This window comes from Anolis carolinensis, chromosome 1, assembly GCF_035594765.1.
Source record: "Anolis carolinensis isolate JA03-04 chromosome 1, rAnoCar3.1.pri, whole genome shotgun sequence".
NCBI classification, from domain to species: Eukaryota; Metazoa; Chordata; class Lepidosauria; order Squamata; family Dactyloidae; genus Anolis; species Anolis carolinensis.
Window position 1 is genome coordinate 35408205 of NC_085841.1, and position 23032 is coordinate 35431236.

General features: G+C 41.3%; 1 protein-coding gene across 1 annotated transcript in view; it reads left to right on the top strand.

Annotated features, from left to right (window-relative positions):
- The window catches only part of lyplal1 (lysophospholipase like 1), a 43274-nt gene extending 30895 nt beyond the window's left edge, over window positions 1–12379 (top strand). Inside the window, exons 4-5 of the mRNA XM_003216024.4 lie at window positions 893–1008; window positions 10941–12379. Coding sequence (XP_003216072.1) covers window positions 893–1008; window positions 10941–11165 — 341 coding nt within the window. The 3' untranslated portion in view covers window positions 11166–12379. The remainder of the gene's footprint in view (window positions 1–892; window positions 1009–10940) is intronic.
- Window positions 12380–23032: the final 10653 nt, after the last annotated feature.

Genomic DNA, 23032 nt, shown 5'->3' on the forward strand with positions numbered 1-23032 from the left:
GAAGAAATATTTCCCAGAGATAGGAGAAACTCCATTGATTGAATCATGGCCCACCAGAAAGCAAGCTGCCTATTCTTCCAACGAATTATAGTCTTTCCTTGAGCAAACGACAGGAGGAAGATACCGAAAGCTTGACTCACGGAAGAAGAAACCTTCCCACTTTATGCTGGGAAGAATATGGAGCTGCCAAATTCCTCGCTTAAGGAAAATCCAAACGAAGTACGGAATCATGGAGCAAATATGAGTTTTAAAGGAAGCAAATATGAGTTTTAAAGGTCATTTTAATGTGTTTGCTGTATTTTAATTCTATTTTTACCACACTTATTATTTAATTGTTTTTTAACTTTAGTGTAGATATATGTTAGCCATCTTGAGTCACCATGGGGAGAAAGACAGGATATAAATAAAATAGTAGTAGTAGTAGTAGTAGTAGGAAGAAGAAGAAGAAGAAGAAGAAGAGAATTTCCCTTCCTAGCGGCAGGTCTTTCTCACTTTCTGTTGTCTCACTCTCATTCTTAACTGAGTTGTTTGGGGACTGCCAGTATATCCAGCAAAATAGATGTTGTACATGGTTTGATATCTAGTAAGCTAGTAGGAGAAAGGAAAGGAAATGAAAGTTTGCCAAAAAGGCTTGAAATACTTGGAAATTTCTTTTTCTTAAAAAAATTCCTCAAGTACAAATTTTTAACAAGTGTTTATGGCCCTTGTTGACATTTGTCAAATATTATTTCCAAGTGGTGTTATAACCTCTATATAAGCTTGAATCTGCAGCTTACTTAAAGTTGCTGTACATGTGTGTCCATGCTAAAAAGTATAAAGCAGTTCGCAGATTTACTAAACGTTTGCATTTAGTATCCTCTTTTTTGTCTATTTTTATTTTCAAATTCCATAGGTGGATTTTCAATGGGTGGAGGCATGGCTATGCATTTGGCTTATAGGTATCATCAAGATGTGGCTGGAGTGTTTGCTCTTTCAAGCTTCCTCAATAAGAACTCTGTTGTTTATCAGGTAGGTGTTTGTCAGCTTTGCCTCCCTTATTTTCTGATCTTTAAAATCTCAAAAATTGTGATAGATGCTGTTAGCTATATTTTCATTCAATCATTATTTAATGTGTTTATTTATTTTTGTGCTTGCTTGATTGATTGCTTTACTTCATATCATGCCTTTCTCCTGACCTGGGATCCAACTTTGATTAAACCAACATTCAGCCATGTTTCAGCTAAATAAAGTCCAAAGGTTTTAAAACACTTGTTACATTAGTCATTATAATAAAACCATCATGTGCTTAAAACATCTATAATTTAAGAATGATAAATAAACATAAAGATGGAATTCTAACCAACAAACTATTAAAAGGCCAGTTTGCACAACAAGTGAATCCTTTAATATCTGTTGAAATAAAAAGGTCTTTGTCTGCTTATGGTAGAAGAGCAGAAAAGGGGGCCTATTCTCTGGTAGAAGGGGGTTCCATAGCCTGAGAGCAGATTCCAAGAAAAGACTTCCCATGTGTTCTTCCAGCTAGGCCTGTGAAAATGGTGAGGCAGAGAGGAACCCTCCCCTTGGAGTCTTAAAACTCAGGTAGTCTCATACAAGAAAATACATTCTTTCACTTATCTGCATTTTAGCTATTCCCATATCTGTCATGTTAGTTAACCTAGCTCAGTAGATAACGAGTGTCAAGAGTCAGATGCCAATTAGCGAACAAAAATAGAGTTTATTCAGCAGATAAGCCAAAAGGTAATGTTGTCACGACCCAGGCTACAGAGCACCAATAACCATACACAGAGGCCAGATTCTATCTAATATCTTTATTAAGGAAATATATAAGATTAATAAAAATAAATGTAAAAGTTAGTTCAGAAGCAGACCTTTCAGGAAAGGTCAAAATTAGTCCAAAAAAGCAATGTCCAATATGAAATATTATGTTCCAAAGTTGTAATCCAATAACCGAAACACTCACTTTGCCAGGCAAAGTGAGGGGAGATGACAAGGTCCTTTAGTCCATAAACTTGAGCAAGGCTAGGAAATAACTTGATACTTGAAGCAAGGCTTAAAACGTGGAACAAGGTAACAAGGAACAAGAACAAGGTCCGTGGAATAACTTGGTAAAATCCGTGATACAAGGCAAGGTATAGTCCTGGAAAACAAGCAAGGTCCGTAGGTAAACAAAGGCTGAAAACTGGAGCGAAGGCTGGAAAGCAGGGCAAGGCTTGAGCAGGAACGAGGCTTGAAACGGAGCGCGCTGTCCAGACACAACTCGCTCCGGAGGCTGACGAATTGACTCCGCGAAGTTACTACGCGGGTAAAACACCTATATAGAGTCTAACTTTCTCGCCGAAGCAGTTCTCTGGGAACCAGAAACGAAAGCTAAACTCTGGGACCAGATGTTTGACTCCCTAAAGATTCTCACGGAAAGCAGTCTTAATTGGCTACATTCTTAGCTGCAATTTTGGCACTCCTGCGCGAAGCTGCTTCCAAACCCCTCTGTTGTTTACAAAACTCACGGCGCAAGAACACGGGAGATGTGGGCTCTGGGTTTGTTTGACATACTTCTGGGACACAACTTTCTTGCAGGTGCAAGGTTCCCAGATCTGCCTGGGAAAGATCTGGCTGAGAAGATTCCAGTTCTGACTGGGAAGGTAAAAAACCCAAGTTTTCTTCTTCATCGGGGATTACAATGTCCTGAGCAGGACTACAAGGCCCATGGGTCATCACACTATCCCCCTCCTCAAGGCCCCTCCCAAACTGGGGCCCTCTCCCCGAGGCGCGAGGTCGCGGCTTGGCGGGATAGGTCTGATGAAAGCGACGGGTTAGATCAGGAGCATGGACTGTGGAGGCGTCTTCCCAAGAGCGTTCCTCAGGGCCAAAACCCACCCAGTCAATGAGATATTGTAGGCGGCGGCGGTGAAAGCGAGAATCCAAAATGTCCTCAACCTCGAACTCCTCCTCCCCATTCATCAAAACAGGAGGGGGGGCCGGTTGGTCTGTATCAGGACGCACACCATCCGCCGGAAGGAGCAGGGAACGGTGAAACACTGGGTGGATGCGCATTGAACGCGGAAGTTGGAGTTTGAAAGTCACGGGGTTTAATTGCGCCACCACTGGATAGGGGCCAATGAAACGGGCATCTAACTTCCGGCAAGGGCGGTGGGAGGGCAGAAAGCGAGTGGACAGAAAAACCCGATCTCCTACCTTGATTTCGGGGCCCGGCTGGCGATGTTTGTCAGCGTGGCGTTTATAGTCCTCCTTGGCTTGGTCTAGTTGCTGGAGCAAAAGTTGTTGTACCGCTGTGAGTTCCTGCAGCCAATCCTCTGCTGCGGGAACTTCTGAAGTTTCAATGACAGGGGGAAAGAAACGTGGATGGAAGCCGTAGTTTGCAAAGAACGGCGTTTCTTTTGTAGAAGCTTGAACTCCATTGTTATAGGCAAACTCTGACAGTGGTAACAGAGAAGCCCAATTGTCCTGTTGGTAGTTTACATAACAGCGAAGATACTGCTCCAAAGTGGCATTGGTGCGCTCCGTTTGCCCATCTGTTTGGGGATGATGAGCTGAAGATAAGCGAGAGTCTATGCCCAATAGTTTTTGTAGTGCCTTCCAAAAACGAGAGGTGAATTGAGATCCACGGTCTGTGACTAAACTCTTGGGCAATCCATGTAGTCTGAAAACATGTTGAAGGAATAGATCTGCAGTCTCTTTGGCCGTGGGAAGACCTTCACAGGGAATGAAATGGGCTAACTTGGTGAAAAGGTCCACCACCACTAGGATCGTGGTGAATCCACAGGAAGGTGGTAGGTCAGTGATGAAATCCGCAGAAATTATTTCCCATGGCCGAGATGGGGTAGGAAGGGGATGCAGAAGCCCTGAGGGCTTCTCCCTTCTTATCTTGGAGCGCTGGCATACTGGGCAGGTGTTGACATATTTTTCCACATCTTTGCGGATCTTGGGCCACCAAAAATCCCTTAGGATCAGATGCATGGTTTTAAATAGTCCGAAATGCCCTGCTGGTTTGCAGTCATGACACAGACGAAGCGCTTTCTCCCTGCCCGGTCCGGGTGGGATATAAACATGATTTCTATAGCATAGCAGTCCATCTTTAAGCGAAAAGGGAAAATGCAGACCTTGACGAAGTTGGTCCTGCGCCCAGGCATCTGCTTGCTGACTAGCCCTGATTTCTTGAGCACAGATGGGTCCTGGAGTAGAGGGAGTTGAATCAATGGGAGTGGATTTGGTGTTCCCCACTGTGAGCGTGGCAAAGTTCTCGGGTTGTAGTAATTGGGATTCAAAGGTCTCCTTGCGTCCTGCAGCGTATTCCGGTTTACGTGACAGGGCGTCTGCTTGCTTGGTTTGGGCTGGGGTCACATAATGAATCTGGAAGTTAAAACGTTCAAAGAACAAAGCCCAACGTTGCTGCCTCTGATTTAGTTTGCGGGCAGTTCTTAGATGTTCTAGATTTCGATGATCAGTGTGGACTTCAATGGGAAATTTGGCCCCTTCTAGCCAATGTCTCCAAGTTTCAAAGGCTGCCTTTATGGCCAGTAGTTCCTTTTCCCAAATGGTGTAATTTCTCTCTGGTGTGGTTAGTTGACGGGAGTAAAAGGCACAGGGATGAAGGTGGTCTCCCACCGGTTGTAAGAGTACAGCCCCAATTGCCACATCAGAGGCGTCCGCTTGCACAACAAAAGGGGTTCCAGGATCTGGGTGCTGTAGAATTGGCTGGGACGTGAATAATTTCTTTAGTTGCTGGAACCCTTTCTCTGCTTGATCAGTCCAGCGGAAGGGCTGTTTTCCACGGATGCAGCTAGTGATTGGGTCAGACCAGCGGCCAAAATCTGGAATGAACTTGCGGTAATAGTTCGCGAACCCCAAGAAACGCTGCACCTCTTTCTTGTTAGTTGGCGCCCGCCATTCCAATACTGCTGAAACCTTGGCTGGATCCATGGAGAGCCCTAGAGGCGAGATACGGTAACCAAGGAAATCTACCTCTTGTAGATCAAAAGCGCATTTTTCCAACTTGGCATAAAGTCCATGATCCCGCAATCGTTGTAACACCATTTTGACGTGGTTCTCATGTTCTGATTGTGATCTAGAAAACACCAAAAAATCGTCCAGGTAGATTATCAAGAACCTATCTAGATAGTCCTGAAAAATGTCATTGACAAAATGCTGGAACGTTGCGGGAGCTCCGCATAATCCATAATTCATAACTCGGGACTCGAATAATCCGAATTTGGCCTGGAAGGCGGTCTTCCACTCGTCCCCTTCTCTGATGCGAACTAAGTTGTAAGCCCCCCGAAGATCCAGCTTGGTGTAAACCTTGGCTCCTCGAAGCCGATCCAGTAGATCCGAGATTAAGGGCAGGGGATAGCTGTTCCGCTTGGTGATATTGTTCAATGCTCTGTAGTCCACCACCAAGCGTAGTTCCCCTGACTTCTTCTTCACAAACATCACTGGGGAGGCGGCTGGGGATTGAGAGGGTCTAATGAATCCCTTACGAAGGTTTGTCTCTATGAATTCCCTGAGAGCTTCTTGCTCTGGTTCAGTCAGGGAGTATAGGTGCCCTCGCGGGATCGGGGCCCCCTCCACCAGGTCAATGGCACAGTCATAAGGTCTATGTGGGGGTAATTTCTCGGCTTCTTTTTCATTGAATACATCCCAATACTCGGAGTACTTCTTGGGCAGGGTGATGATGGGCTCGGTGTCTGTGGCATGGCAGACCTTGGCTACAAGGCAATGGTTTTGGCAGTACTGTGAAGCAAACTGCAGTTCTCTGTTGGACCAGGAGATGCTTGGGTCGTGGAGAGTCAGCCATGGAATTCCCAAAATCACAGGGAAATGGGGAACCTCGGTAACAAAGAAGGAAATCTCTTCCATATGTTCCCTTATCCACATCCTGGTGGGTTCCGACCACTGACTTACGGGGCCCGTCTTGAGGGGGCGGCCGTCTATGGCTTGCACCACACGGGCATTCTTGAAATCATGATATTGTAATCCCAGAGAGTCGGCATACTCTCTATCAATGAAATTGTTGGTGGCTCCGGAGTCTATCATGGCGTGGATCATGACGGGTCCCCTTTTTGCTGACCATAAGGTGACCACGAGAAGGAACAGGACCCCGGTTGGCGGCTCTTGAACGGGTTTTTTGACCGGGTTGGCGAGCCTCTCTACGCCCGGTCGTTGGCTTCCCCCGCCGGCTGTGTGCCAGCCGGCTCAGACGCCTTCGTCTCCGTGGAGGACGCCGCCGCAAGACGGGCGGCGGGCTTCCCTTTGGCTGGGCACTCTCTGGCGAAGTGGCCCCCGTTCCCGCAGTACCAACAGAGGTTTAAGCGTTGACGACGGGCCTTCTCGGCGGCATCTAATCTGGGACGCACGTTGCCCAACTGCATCGGCACCTCCTCGCTTCCTCTGGGGTATGGGGTTGGTGGTGGGGGTCTCCACACTGGACGTGGCTGAACGCTGGCGGGAGCGGGGGGTTTTGCCCCAGCTCTACCGCTCTGGCCTCGAACCCACTGTTTCCTGTTGGCAATCATGACTTCAGCCCGTAAACATTGATCAATGAGTGCTTCGAGGGTCTGGGGAGGATCCACCTTGGAGATTTCCTCCAGCATTTCGATGTTGAGACCCTCCCGGAATTGTCCTCTGAGGGCTACATCATTCCAGCCGGTGTTGTGGGCCAGCACTCGGAACTCGGCTATGTACTGAGACATAGGTCTGTCTCCTTGGAAGAGGCGACGGAGTTTGTGACCGGCTGCCTCCAAATTGTCCTCGATTCCCCAAGTCTCTTTAAGGTGGTCCAAGAAGCGTTGCGCGGATCTTAGGTGTGGAGAGGCTTGGTCGAACAGTGCCGTCGCCCAGTTGGCCGCTGGCCCGTCTAGAAGACTGTAAACCCATGCCACCTTGATGTCTTCTTGGGGAAATTCGGCAGCACGGGCCTCTAGATAAGCTTGGCATTGGCGACGGAAAACATGAACCTTAGAAGCTTCTCCAGTAAACTTGGTTGGCAACGCCATGGCCGGTAGACGGATTCCGCGTTCCTTCAAACCTTTTATTTCTCCATCCTGGGCATTGAGCTTATCACGGATTCGATCCACCTCATCCTTGTCGATGGTGTAGGTAATCGGCTGGCCGCTCGGCCCAGGTACGGTTCCGGTAGACATTCTGGCCGAGGTTAATTGGTGCTTAGGGTGGCGGAGTCAAACTGTCACGACCCAGGCTACAGAGCACCAATAACCATACACAGAGGCCAGATTCTATCTAATATCTTTATTAAGGAAATATATAAGATTAATAAAAATAAATGTAAAAGTTAGTTCAGAAGCAGACCTTTCAGGAAAGGTCAAAATTAGTCCAAAAAAGCAATGTCCAATATGAAATATTATGTTCCAAAGTTGTAATCCAATAACCGAAACACTCACTTTGCCAGGCAAAGTGAGGGGAGATGACAAGGTCCTTTAGTCCATAAACTTGAGCAAGGCTAGGAAATAACTTGATACTTGAAGCAAGGCTTAAAACGTGGAACAAGGTAACAAGGAACAAGAACAAGGTCCGTGGAATAACTTGGTAAAATCCGTGATACAAGGCAAGGTATAGTCCTGGAAAACAAGCAAGGTCCGTAGGTAAACAAAGGCTGAAAACTGGAGCGAAGGCTGGAAAGCAGGGCAAGGCTTGAGCAGGAACGAGGCTTGAAACGGAGCGCGCTGTCCAGACACAACTCGCTCCGGAGGCTGACGAATTGACTCCGCGAAGTTACTACGCGGGTAAAACACCTATATAGAGTCTAACTTTCTCGCCGAAGCAGTTCTCTGGGAACCAGAAACGAAAGCTAAACTCTGGGACCAGATGTTTGACTCCCTAAAGATTCTCACGGAAAGCAGTCTTAATTGGCTACATTCTTAGCTGCAATTCTAGCACTCCTGCGCGAAGCTGCTTCCAAACCCCTCTGTTGTTTACAAAACTCACGGCGCAAGAACACGGGAGATGTGGGCTCTGGGTTTGTTTGACATACTTCTGGGACACAACTTTCTTGCAGGTGCAAGGTTCCCAGATCTGCCTGGGAAAGATCTGGCTGAGAAGATTCCAGTTCTGACTGGGAAGGTAAAAAACCCAAGTTTTCTTCTTCATCAGGGATTACAATGTCCTGAGCAGGACTACAAGGCCCATGGGTCATCACAAATGTTAACACAGAAAAAACCTTGAAACACTTCACTATCAGTGCTTCAAGAGCAGTTCAAAAAAAAATATAATTCAGCAACACAAGCAGGTAAAAACAAAGCTAAACAACCTTAGTGCAAACTGCACTTTCTGAGTCCAAGCCCTGCCAGCCGGATCTGTAGTTTTCAAAGGAACAGTTCCCAAAAGAAAACACCAAATTGGTCAGGAAACAAACAAACAAACTAAGAATGCAGTAGACTGCTTCCACAATGTGGATAAAGCCGAAGGCTCCAAAAGGATGGTGAAAAGACATTGTCCGGAATTCCAAGGTCAGGTCAGGAGATAACAGCGGTGTCCAAAGAGCAAGCCAGGAGTCAAAAGCCGATAGTAGTCATCAATCACAGGGCGAAGGCAGTAGCAAGGTCAAATTCCGATCCAAGGTCTGAAGAGGGTGCAGTCATCCAAAACAGGTCCACGATAAGACACAGCGAGAGCCAAGCTAGGTGATAACAGCAGATTCAAATCATAGTCCAAGTCCAGTCTTCATGGAAACACAGAGATCCCAATGGCGCCTCAGCAACACCTTGCCACACGCAAAGTGCAGTGGCCAAACATTCCCATTTTATTCCCCTTCCTCCTGGGTGACCAAACACTCACACCCAAACACCAGGTGTCCCAAATCTACTCAGAGTCTGAGCTCCACACAGCTAGAGCTCGTGGATCTGGAGTACCTAGCAATTCGTCGGAGTCCCAATCATCCTGCCCACACTTAGCCCCATGAACACTTAAAGAACCATCCTCCCTTCTCCAAGCATCCCAATTGGGATCAGCTCCTGCGGAAACCCCAGGTTCAGAAGTATCCATAGACCCCAAATCCCCAGACATCTCCGGTGGCTGTGCCCATTCAGTGCCCGCTTCCCCAGCCACCACCTGTTCCTCAGCATCCATCTCCCCATCTGAATCTTCCTCAGAAGATCCCCCATATAGCTCTCTAAGTCACTTCCTGCGCAACTCCTCCAGTGAACCCTCATCACGAGGGTTTTTTCTTCCTCTTCGAATTCCATCCCCATCAACCATAATCCCCAAAGGCGCAGTCACAACAACAAGGGTCACTTGTATTAAACCAGAGTTTCTTAAACTTTTTCCACTCATGACCATTATTCACCAGAGAATTTTTTTTACAACCCGAATATATATAATAGGTATATACAAATACAACTGTTCTAAAGTATTAAATGGTTAAAGCTGTGGATACGGAGAGCCAGCTGGACAACAGCAATAAAAATGAGTGCGTGTCTAAGCTCCAAGTACATAAAAACAAAAAAACCCTAAGCAAAACACAATAAGCCCTCTGTATCTACTGGGGTTTGGTTCCAGGACCCTCTGTGGATACCAAAACCCATGGATGCTCAAGTCCCATGATATACAGTGGTGTAGTAAAATGGTGTCCCTTAAATAAAATGGCAATTGAGGTTTATTTTTTGGATATACAGCATATATGTTAATATTTTCATGTCATGGATGGTTGAATCCGTGGACACAGGGCCCATCCTATTCCAAGCCAAGTTCTGCAGGAAGATTCAGATGCAATCCTTAAAATAACCAAGAAAATAAATCAGATTACCTTCAAATGAGAAGGTACGGTTGAGCGAACGAAAGGAAGTAAATGTCTTGCGGGGCTGACCTATGTTTCCTCCTCCTCCTCCTCCCCCCCCCCCCCCCGCCTTTGACTAACTCCCCTTGACTTTCATTGGCTCCACACCCTCCTCTGTTGCCCAGCCTAGGACAGTTTATTTCTCTCCCTCCACATGGCTGGCTGCCTCAACTAGACTGCCTCCTCCATTTTCAACAGATGGGTCAGTCATTCTCTTCCCCGAAAGGCTTTGACTAGGACTGGAGGAGAAAGAGATGGGGCTTACCACTCACTGCCACTGATCCTCTCCTAGCGGATTACATCATCTAGATATGCGTATATGGTACTGGCCCAATTTACCTGTCGGAACATATCTCCTCCTATGAGCCATCAAGAACCCTAAGATCATCTGGAGAGGCCCTGCTCTTGGTCCCACCTGCCTCGTAAGTGCGGCTGGTGGGAACGAGGGACAGGGCCTTCTCGGTGGTGGCTCCCCGGCTGTGGAACACCCTCCCTAGCAACATCCGACAAGTCCTGACTCTTCTAGGCTTTAGAAAAGCTTTAAGACGTGACTGTGTGCCCAAGCATTTAATGAATAAAATTCTGAGTCGACATGGTCTGAATTAAGGTTTACACACGAGGTTCTGGATGAATGGATTTAAATATATACATGCTTTTAAGGTTTTATAATGTATTTTAATAGTATTATTAACTGATTTCTGTGTATTGTTTTGATTTTAATTATTGTGTTTTGGGGCATTAAATTTTGCCAATCTCTGTAAGCCGCCCTGAGTCCCCTCAGGTGAGGAGGGCGGGGTATAAGTCCTGTAAATAAATAAAAAAATAGAAATCTTCCCTGTCTGCAAAATGTCTGTTAATCAAGATGTGCTTTGCATTCATTGGCATTTTTTCCATTAATATATTTTGCTTGGTTTCAGATCTTTTAAATTAATATTTTAATTCAATTGTTTAATTGCTTCTAACCTTTGTAACTTTTGTCATAGTTTTATCTAGTTTTAACTCACATTTGGGAGCTGCCTCTGGTCTTGTATTTGGAGAAAGGTGTTATATAAATTAAATTAAATTAAATTATGTTGTTACTCATTTCTGTTCACTTGTTTAATGATTGGTAACACAGTTATGTCTTTTTTGCATATAGGCACTAAAGAAGGAAGGACAAGAAGTCCCCGAATTATTTCAGTGTCATGGAACTGCTGATGAATTAGTTTTGTATTCTTGGGGTGAAGAAACCAATAAGATGTTAACTTCTCTGGGTGTAACAACTACATTTTTGAGTTTACCAAATCTTTATCATGAAATGAATAAAAGTGAGCTAGAAAAACTGCAAGAATGGATTTTGAAGAAATTACCAGAACAATGCTGAAGAACTATCAATAATGGAAATACATACCTGAAATGCTTGGGACCAGAAGTGTTTTAGATTTCATAGTTTTTGGATGTTGAAATAACTATATTTGCATATACATACAAAATGAGATATCCTGGAGATGAGGCCCAAGTCTAAACAAGAGATTTCTTTATGTTTCACATACCCCTTATAAACATAATGTGAAGGTAATTTTATTTAGTATTTTAAATATTTTTTTTCATGTACCATCAGAAAGCAAATCTCACTATCATAGCCATCCATGTGGACAATTTCAGATTCTGGAATATTTTAGATTCTGGGTTTCCAGAGAAGGAATGCTCAACTTGGATCAATTAGAATATTAATATATTATTAAATTCTGTAAAATTTTATTAGATTTATTCCTTAAATTTTCCTGATCTTGTTTGTATCTCTTTATATAGATTAGCATTAAAAAGATTATCAAACGTTAAAAATTTCTTTCATTGTAATGGGAAAAAATGTGTGTGTTAGGGCAACCTAGAAGGGCTAGAAGCCTCCAGTGGCCTAGGGGATAAAAGCCTCATGATTTGAAGGTTGGGTTGCTGATCTGAAGGCTGCCAGATTCGAATCCACCCGGGGAGAGCGTGGATGAGCTCCCTCTATCAGCTCCAGCTCCATGCGGGGACATGAGAGAAGCCTCCCACAAGGATGGTAAAACATCAAAACATCTGGGCGTCCCCTGGGCAACATCCTTACAGATGGCCAATTCTCTCAATCCAGAAGCAACTCCGGTTGCCCTAACACGAAAAAAAAACCCTCTATGCTCTGGTTTGTGCTTGTTTTAGAAGCTTATTCCTGTGTATTTAATTTTTTGTTTTGACCGCATCAGCCCAAACAAAATGCTAGATGTTGATGTGATTAGATATCCTAGAACACGTATCACATATTGCTTAGAAGTACTGTACTCAGTTTTTTGTTTACAGTTTACTCAGAATTTTCACTTTTTGTAGCATGTGCTTAATTAGGGATGTAAATATCCTTTTTTGCATTTCTCAGAATCCTGTGGACTGTTCTGGTCTTTACCAGTTCTCTATCATTTTCAAAGAACTTTTTCTTTCCATGTCTGAAATTCATGATAATTTTGTACATGTGCTTTTAAAACTGTGTACATTTCTTCTGTTGACATGCTTGGCCTTGTGCACATTTATCAGATAAATACATGTTGTGCACATTTTTCACATCACACATATGTTTGTCTCCGTTGTTTTCTTTGACACACAACACAATCTTCCAAAATGTCATATTGATTTCTGAAGCAAGATGTGTTTCACTCTGTTAGCAGTCCCAAGAGGCATGAAATTGATGCATTTGTTAGGAAATACGAATACAACACATTTCTTTCCCTTCTAATCCTGAATATATGTATTTAGAAGCAAATTCAGGAGAAAATACACTGGTTTTTATCATTACAATTTAAAGCTAGAGTTGGTCTGATAGTGCAGTGGTTCTCAACTTGTGGGTCCTCAGGTGTTTTGGCCTACAACTCCCAGAAATCCCAGCCAGTTTACCAGCTGTGAGGTTGGTACCAAGATTATGGCAACCAGGCTGATTGATAACTGGCAAAAATTGGGGAAAACGTGGAGGCAGTGACACATTGTGTTTCTAGGGGCAAATATTACTGCAGATGCAGACTGCAGTCAGGAAATCAGAAGACATTTACTTCTTGGGAGGAGAGCAATGACCAATCTTGATAAAATATTGAAGAGTAGAGACATCACACTGGCAACGAGGGTCCACATAGTTAAAGCAATGATATTCCCTATAGTAACCTATGGATGTGAGAGCTGGACCATAAGGAAGGCTGAGCGAAGGAAGATAGACACTTTTGAACTGTGGTGTTGGAGGAAAATTCTGAGAGTGCCTTGGATTGCAAGAAGACCAAACCAGCCCATACTCCAGGAAATAATGTCTGACTGCTCACTGGAGGGAAGGCTATTAAGAGGCAAAGATGAAGTACTTTGGCCACATAACGAGAATACAGGAAAGCTTGGAGAAGATAATGATGCTGGGGAAAATTGAAGGAAAAAGGAAGAGGTGCTGAATAAGGGCAAGATTCATGGATGTTATCCTTGAGGTGACTGGTTTGATCTTGAAGGAGCTGGGGGTGGCGATGGCCGACAGAGCTCTGGCGTGGGCTGGTCCATGAGGTCACGAAGAGTCGGAAGCAACAACAAACAACAGGATTTCTGGGAGTTGAAGGCCAAAACATCTGGGGACCCACCGGTTGAAAACCACTGCCATAGTGGGGTAAAAGAATGGATTTGTATGCCTTTCCTCTACCCCCAACTTATTTAAGAAAATGGTATTACAAACAGATATTGAAATGTCTATCACTTTTAGAAACAGATTTCTAACCTGGGAAAGACTGCCCTTTAAGAAGCACAGACATCTCATGTAGACTTCAATAGGCTGTCACTAAATAAAGTGAAAATTTCCAAGTAAATGTACTTTTTTTGATAACATAGTATCTGCATAAATTTGTGAATATGTTGCATTGGATCCACGCTTTCTTGTTTTTATTGTAACCTCATGAAATCAGGACATTAATGTTAGCCTTGACAATATGTTCTGTTGATGTCAGCATGGATCTCAACCATTGTAACTGTCATGCCACCAGAAGGCTCTCAACCTACTGCTCTGCCCCTTTAAGGTTCTGAAGGGGCGGAGCTTAGCCTCGGCTCCTGCAAGCCTTGAAATGGCAGTTATTTTTGTCAGTTAGGATTTGTCAGTTAGTGTTTAGTACTGGAACGAAGCATAGGAAGGTAGAAGGTGCACACAAATTCACGTCATGTCCTAATTATATTAACTGATGTCATGTCTGAACTGTACTAATTCAAGTCACATCACAATCTATATATATAAAAGAGTGATGGCATCACGGCAGCGGACAAAACAACAAAAATAAACACCCCACAACCTCGAAAATTGACATCACAACCCCTCATCCATGCCTCTAGGTTGATACAACAAAAAGAAAAGAAAAATAAAGTCCTAGTTAGAGGGAGAGGAATAATTGTTTTTATCCAATTGCTGCCAGTTAGAAGGCTAAGCTCCTCCAGCTTGGTCTCCTAGCAACCCAATAAAAATAATAATAAACACTAAAAAATAATTAAAAACACTAAAAAACTTAATACAATAAAATACTATAACAGAAAATAACTACAAATAATACAAGAAAATAATAAAATATAATAAAAAGATAACTTACAATAAAATTTATAAAAAAAAACACAAATAACGTCAAATAAAAATTACACAATTTTTAACCAATACCACCACCACTTTGCCACAGCAACGCGTGGCCGGGCACAGCTAGTTGTATTTAAGTTAGATTAAAGCCATATAATACAGTGATACATGTTAACATTGTATTAAAGTTAGTTTAAAGATACATAGAATCTAGTTATGTCGGGACTTTTTACTGTGTGGCAATAATAGACTTCAAAAGTTTCCTTTCCTCACAGAGACTTTATAGTGGCAACCAAGAGGAAACTAAGTTCAATTTGTCTATTAATAAAACATTTTAACTTGCCAAATACAGTCTCCGATCTGTCTTTTATGCTATAGTGCCTTCAATTTCCTTAGTTAAGCACGGAGGCAGAACAGTAACAGATAATGTTTTAATAAGTAATGTTCCTGTTCTCCCAAGACTCTGTTGAACCCATATTCTTTGCAGAAAAGTATGCACACACTGACTTTACTTCTCAGTAACAATAACAGTAATTAGTCTTCTTTAAACTTCTAAGGTAATTTTTCCAGGGGAACCTTTTAAAAACCAGTACATCATATACCTTTTCATTTCAATCTGCAGAGTTGAAGGTCATTTGGCAAGACGTAATGAAGCAAATGGATAGGACTTAAGCAGCCCATTTCATGGTACCTCCTGGACCTGCCACTTGTGTTGGCAAAGTACATAATTCAACAAGCAAATGAAAATGACTTCTCAAATTAGGCTTGAATTCTCCTGGGCTCTGTAAATGTTTTCTTTCTACATAAAAACAAAGTGTGAGTTGAGTATATGTATTTTGATTTAATTTGTCACTGTTCTAAATATTTTTAATCCTAAAATTCCTAAATAGAGGATTACTTTGAGTAGGGATTCTTCTTGACCAATTTAAATATTGCTTTGGAGCATTGGATCTGGAAAGCAGTTGTATGAAAGCCAGAGATCAGTTTCAGACAAGTTTGAAATCACTTGGTCAATTTGTAACATTATTGATAACAGAACTGGAACAAATAACAAGTATTGGAGTTCATTTAATCATCCCATTAAACTATTTCCACAGTCCGATGATTTTTTTGTGGGGGGGGGGGGAGAAAATTGGGAATAGTGAGAAAAAGCAATGTGTGTGGAAAACTACGGTATTTTTTCAGAGGGTGTGAGAAGAACCCAACATTTTAGTTACCCTGAAAAAGTAATCTCAATGTTACTTAAAACAAGCAGAATGTAAAACCACACATATCCAAACAGCTAATGTGCAGAGGTCTGCCTTTAGAACCAATATATTCTTAGCTAGAAGAACAAAATCATTTCATAGGCCTAAGGGCCAAAGAAGTTATTGATCACCAAATAGTTTGTCAGTACTATTGAGGAACAAAACTAACGTAACACCGAACAAACAAATATTGCCAAAATTCCTGGACAAAGCTTGGATAAATCATATTTTTGAACTATGAATCTCAGTATCCCTCATTCCTGACCATGCTGGTAGTGAAATTTTGCAAAACATTTCTCACAATGGCCATCCAGTTACTTTAAGGTGAACCTAGCATGGGATTTTCTGGAGCTGAGAGTATGACTTACCCAAGGTCACAGAATGGTTTCCATGATCAAGTGGGAAATGGAATCCCGGTCTCCAGAGTCGTCCACTGTACTAAACTCATTTCTAGTCTACAATACACAGGAGTTCTCACTAGGAGTTTAAAATACCCCATAATATATTCAATACAAGTTTTTGGAAGAGGGTATCCTGGTGATGTGGATTAAAGAAAACGTAAGTACGTTAGAGTCTCGCTTATCCAAGCCTCACTTATCCAAGCTTCTGGATTATCCAAGCCATTTTTGTAGTCAATGTTTTCAATATATCATGATATTTTGGTGCTAAATTCGTAAATACAGTAATTACAACATAACATTACTGCGTATTGAACTACTTTTTCTGTCAAATTTGTTGTATAACATGTTTTGGTGCTTAATTTGTAAAATCATAACCTAATTTGATGTTTAATAGGCTTTTCCTTAACCCCTCCTTATTATCCAAGATATTCGCTTATCCAAGCTTCTGCCAGCCCGTTTAGCTTGGATAAGTGAGACTCTACTGTACAACTCAACAAGAACTGAGCAAACAGAATTTGGTGTTAAATGGAAAAAATTATCCTTGAGAAAGGTATTCATAGGTCCTTGAAAGACAGGATAGGAGCCGCCCACAATGCACTGTTTCATTGCAGGTCCCACTTGTACTGCACAACTTAGCCAAAACTTGATTATGTTGTTCTTGAGTTTATTTCTATTAAAACAAGATGATGAGATGGGAAGATAGAATTGTTGCCATATATGGACTTTTTTTAAAAAAGAGGCACTCTTATTTATGTTATATAATTTGGTGTGACTTAACTTCCAGAAGACAGAGCTGCATTGATGATATGATGATTATAACCAAAATTATTCCAAAGACTGAAAGGCATTTGTGCTGACAAAAAGTGAAAAAGAAAAGATAATAGGCAAACCTTCTGTAAATGTGTAATGAAATCATCTTTGGCTCGATTTCACCTCATTTTTTTCTTAAAAGTTGATGCTTCTGTAAGCAAAATAATGGAGGCCTGGCAGTGCTATCATTAGAATGGCAAGCTTTTCCTCACTATGAAAGCAAATGTTCTGAAAGTGTGTTTGATTAATGCCAGACAACTGACTTTCCTAATATTCTTCATGTGGTAGGAGAAGAATTTGTGATCCTGTCGTCAGGACTACAGAACTGCATTTGTTATGTTCCTGGTAAGTAAATATGTAAATAGTACTTTTTACATTGGAAACTGATCATTTGTCAGGTTCAAAAGATGAAGTAATAGTAATCACTGCTGATGTATTGCAAGAGGTGAAACCATTACCTATGAAGACCCAGAATGGTAAAAAAATAAGAGTCTGTCATCTGGAAGACATTAAAAGAAATTCTACAAGTCCAAGAGTGACAAGTATATCATGTGCCATTGGCTTCAGCTATACTTGATTGCCCCAGACCCATCCTGGAGACTAGAGACCTCCTCAGAGGTTCTGATATTGGGGAATTTGCAAAAATCTATGATCTCACTTCCCTGCTTTCATATTTTCCATACACGCACAAAAAGTATGAGTTTGTCTGTGTACACCAGGCTTAGGCAAACTGGCCATCCAGGTGTTTTGGACTTCAACTCCCACAATTCCTGAAGCTGGTAAACTGGCTAGGATTTTTGGGAGTTGAAGTCCAAAACACCTGGAGGGCTGAAGTTTGCCCATGCCTGGTGTAGACACATAACTGTCCTGTATGTGAACATGCACACACACAGAAACAATAATCCCAAAAAGTTATGCAGATCATTCATTGATCAATGCACAAGACTGCTACCATGTTGTATTTCTAACACCAAGAGAGCAAATACAGGATGAATATCCTCAATTGGCCAATTCTACTGCGTGCAGAAATTTAAAACTATTTTAAAATAGTTTTAAATTTGCTGTGCTTGGATAATAATGTATTTTAAAGCATACAGTAAGCTTGATCTATATATATAAAAGAGTGATGGCATCACGGCGACTCACAAAACAACAAAAGTACAGGCCCCGCAACCTCGAAATTTGACAACACAACCCATCATCCATGCCTCCAGGTTGATACAACAAAAAGAAAAGAAAAACAAACTCCTAATTAGAGGGAGAGCAATAATTTTTTTTTATCCAATTGCTGCCAGTTTAGAGGGCTAATCTCTGCCCACTTCGTCTCCTAGCAACCAACTCCTAGCAAGCCAAGGGACAGCCAGGGTTCAGTTAGGGGACAGGCAGACTTAGGCTATCTAATTTGCACTGGATTATATGGCAGTGTAGACTCAAGGCCCTTCCACACAGCTATATAACCCATTTATAATCTTATATCATCTGCTTTGCACTGGGTTATCTTGACTCCACACTGCCATATAATCCACTTCAGTGTGCATTTTATACAGCTGTGAAGAAGGGGCCTCATATAATCCAGTTCTAAGCAGATAATATAAGATTATCAATATACAGTAGAGTCTCACTTATCCAACATAAACAGGCCGGCAGGATAAGTGAATATGTTGGATAATAAAAAGGGATTAAGGAAAAGCCTATTAAACATCAAATTAGGTAATCGTTATACAAATTAAGCACCAAAACATCATATTATACAACAAATTTGACAGAAAAAGTAGTTCCATGTGCAGTAATGCTAGGTAGTAATTACAGTAGAGTCTCACTTATCCAACACTCACTTATCCAATGTTCTGGATTATCCAATGCATTTTTGTAGTCAATGTTTTAAATGCATTGTGATATTTTGGTGCTAAATTCATAAATACAATAATTACTACATAGCATTACTGTGTATTGAACTACTTTTTCTGCCAAATTTGTTGTCTAACATGATGTTTTGGTGCATTGGATAATCCAGAACATTGTATAAGTGAATGTTGGATAAGTGAGATTCTACTTTAATATGAAATAATTACTGGGATAGAATAATGCAGAACAATATAATCTCTATAACCAGGACAGTAAATAAACAGGGGAATTCCACACAGGAAACAATTAGGGCCAGCTAACACCTCCCAACAAAGTATTCCCATCATCAAAGTCTGGCAAATCCTCTGTTTTCTCAGGGCCACAGACAGTAGAAGCACATAAAATATCGCAAACAACACCACTCTGAAAACAAGGGAATTCCAGACAGGAAACAATCAGGGCCAGCTAACACCTCCCAACAAAAAATTCACTCAAGGAGGAAACAGCCAGGCTTTAAAGCTGCAAGGCCATTACATCCTAATCATTTTTCGTAATTGCAGCATTCATACTTGCCTCCAACAGAAAAAAAAACCAATCAGAAATATTGTATATTCACAACCTTTAGGAAATAATATCCCCTGATGGCGCAGCGTGTTAAAGCGCTGAGCTGCTGAACTTCTGGACCGAAAGGCTGCAGGTTTGAATTGGGGGAGCGGAGAGAGCCCCCACTGTTAGCCACAGCTTCTGCCAACCCAGAAGTTCAAAAACATGCAAATGTGAGTGCATCAATAGGTACTGCTCCGGTGGGAAGGTAACGCCGCTCCATGCAGTCATCCCACATGACCTTGGAGGAGTCTACGGACAACGCCGGCTCTTCGGCTTAGAAATGGAGATGAGCACCAACCCCCAGAATCAGACATGACTGGACTTAATGTCAGGGGAAAAGCTTTACCCTTTACCTTAACTACCACCAATTCCTCAATACTTTATTTCCCATGCCACAGACTTCGCCACAGCAACGCGTGGCCGGGCACAGCTAGTTGATTTACATTATAAAGAGATAATTCACCTAGTAGTTTTGAAAGCCTACTACTGTAATCTCATTACATTTTTAGTAATATTTGACATAAATCTATTGTAGTCTATCAATACTTAGGTTCACAGGTTTCCCAACCCCCAGCCTAAGCTGAGATATTGCCATTACAGCTAGGGATACAGGTCTGTTTTATTTTGCTTAGGGAAATATTCTTCTACATAAATCTGCATCACAGTGTGCTTTTATCTTCCTAAAGGTTAAATCAAGATTTCTGTACAAGGAAAAGGCGAATTTGCCTCATTACTCTTGCAGATATTGCTCTTTCATTGATTTAATACAAAATTATGATTTGGTATAGCACATCATTTCTGGAGCAAAGTCTTAATTGTAATCAAATATCTAGACCAAGATCAATTATCCAGCAGCAGCCACCATCTTATTCTTAATTCTGGGAGCATGTGCTTCTTGCACTCTTCTGAGTTGGACATTCATTAGGGACACCATAAGGCAATTCTAATTCAACCCAAAAGCCAGCATTCAGAGGTAGAATTACGACTAGAAAAAAAGGATTTAATCTCCACTCAGCTGTCAAGATTTCTGGATGACCTTTGATGAACTACCTCATGTTTTCACTTCTAAGATGCCCTAGGAGGCTTACAGTAAGTGAACATGAATCCATCATCACATGAAAATGAAATAGTGGATTTAAAAGAATACAGTACAACCCCTGTACCTGTAAAGGATATGTTTCTAAACTTAAAATGGACACAGGAAACCATGGATAATAGTACGCTCATTTGAAATGAATTTATTCTGCAAGAAATTGCCATGGAGTCATGATGGAGGACCTAGCAAATTCCTAGAGGGGTACCCTCTGTAAAGATTTGCTAGATCCTCTAGCGAAATTCTATGGTAACTTCCATCTGAAACATACCATATAATCTCCTGGAGTACCTAGAAAATTCTGAGAACATTCTTTTTCAGATATGGGAACTGGTTCTGGTGGTAGTGAAATCGTATTATATTAAAAAAAAATTTTTTTAATTTTCACAGACCATATTTCTTGTTTGTTGAAAAATGACAAGAATTTTGATCTAAAGAGAATCTTCACAGTTTCAAACTTATTCTATGCAAAATTGCACATTATTTTTTCTACAGAATTTTTTTCTATGTAATAAAAGGCAATTTTTGGCAAAAAAAAAATTCTGCAGAGAAATGTTTTCTAATGCTGAAATTGGAAACTTGTTCAGCACAGCATTCACACATGTTGGTTTTGTGAAGAAAACAGTATTTCTGCACAGAAAGATCTCCTGTGTACAAAGTGTTATTTCCTGAAACAATAACAAAAATAGGTGAATTTTGTGCAGAACATGCTGCTATTTTCAAAGTCACTCTTGCAGCAGGAACAAAATTGCTAAAATTACATGTTCTTTCTTTTGGGAAGAAAGTTAGCAAAGAGTTACATCCTTCGGAAGTAATATCTGAAGGCAATTTAAAGGGATAAAGATGATTTCAGTGTCCACTTCTCAGGAGTCTGATGAAAGGTGAACAAATGTCACCCATCAGATGTTTCACTGCAACTTCCTTGAGGAATAGCAAACATAATCAATACCTTAGATATTGCTGCTTGGGGGGGGGGGGAGCTGCTTCAATTACTGCTCTCTGAAAATTCTAAGGAAAAATGCTCTTCCAGCTTTGGTATGGTGCATGATATCCACACCCAGGTAGGATCAAAAGGGTTGAGTATCTCATATTGATTTTGAACAATGCATGTTGGGGACAAGTGAGAATACTTTCTTAGTGGTTGCTTCGAGGGAGGGCAGGATGGCCCCATCCTTGCTCTCCTTCCAGTGCCAGATAAAAGCATTTCTGTCCCACCAGATCTTTACAAATTGATCAGGGTTGGACTGATAATTGTATGTGGGGCTTGTCTGAATTTTTAAAAGAGTATTATGTAGTTTCAAATGCATTTTAATATTGTCAGTGTTTAATATTTTAATTTAAAATGGTTTAATTGTTTTTAATGTTATAGTTATATTTTTCTGATTTTTATATAGCTTTTGATTTTTATTATTTTAATATATTGTTAGCTGTCTTGATTCCTATTACTGAAAAGGGGGAATACAAATTAAGCAAATCATCATCATTATCTACCTTTTCCGTCTATTCGTGTTTTGTTATGTATGTAACACAGAAGTGGAGAATTTATGACCCTACAGTTATTATAACTCCAGTGCCCTTAGTCAGCATGATTTGTGGTTGGAGATTATGGGAACTATATTCCAACGGCATTTGGAAGTCTGCAAGTTTCCCAGTCCTGAAACCTTGTTCTACTTTTTGTGTGTGTGTGATTTAGAAATAGATATTTATAGTGAGAAATTACTTAGAGTGCAGAAAGTGGCACACAAATCAGTAGGCATCACATCTTAGCCTCTTTTGATTTGCTTCTCTGATTTTTATCTCTTTCTCCAAAAACGAATAACAAAAACATTGAGAAGAAATAAATCCACAGGGATATGCTTTATTTCAAGTTTGATCTGAAAACCTATTTTTACAGCGGAGTTATAAGCTCTTGAAAGTTGCGGTTCATAATGGAAATGCTGGCAAATCCTGAATGGTGCTGCTGTATGTTCTGAAGGTTTACAGTTTTTTCCACCTTTGAACCTAAAATAAAGTTACATCACAATACTTTCCTTACAAACTCCCACGTTACCCGCCAGTAGGAGTTTCTGGATTTGGAGATTGCTCAAATTTAGCCACTAAAATATATTTTTTCCTTTTGAGTTGACAATATGATTCAATCAGCAGGTTTGCACACACTGTGGATGAATTCAGATGAGCATTTACCATGTGGTGACTTGCCATGGTGGTTATTTAACTGTATACACAAAACTACACATAATTATGGTCTGCCACATTCTCATGTGTAGCTTAGCCAGTAATTAGATGTTATTCGGTAGTCTGTCCACATTTTGAAGAGCACTTCACTACTCATATTTCTCTGCTCCATTAGCTCTCTAGGTCCTTGTATGCCCAGTGTGGGAAATTATTATTTGGTAAGCGATTTTCTATAACAACACATTGTTGTTGTTGTTGTTGTTGTTGTTGTTGTTGTTGTTGTTGTTGTTGTGTGCCTTCAAGTCACCAACCTATAGCAACATATTCTAGGGTTTACTTGGTAAAACTTACTTATTGGAAGTTTATTGTTTCTTCTCCTAAGGCTGAAAGAAGATGACTTGCCCAAATTCACCCCATGGATTTTCATGGCTGAGATGGAATTTGAAAGTTGGTCTACACTGGCCACTTATCCTG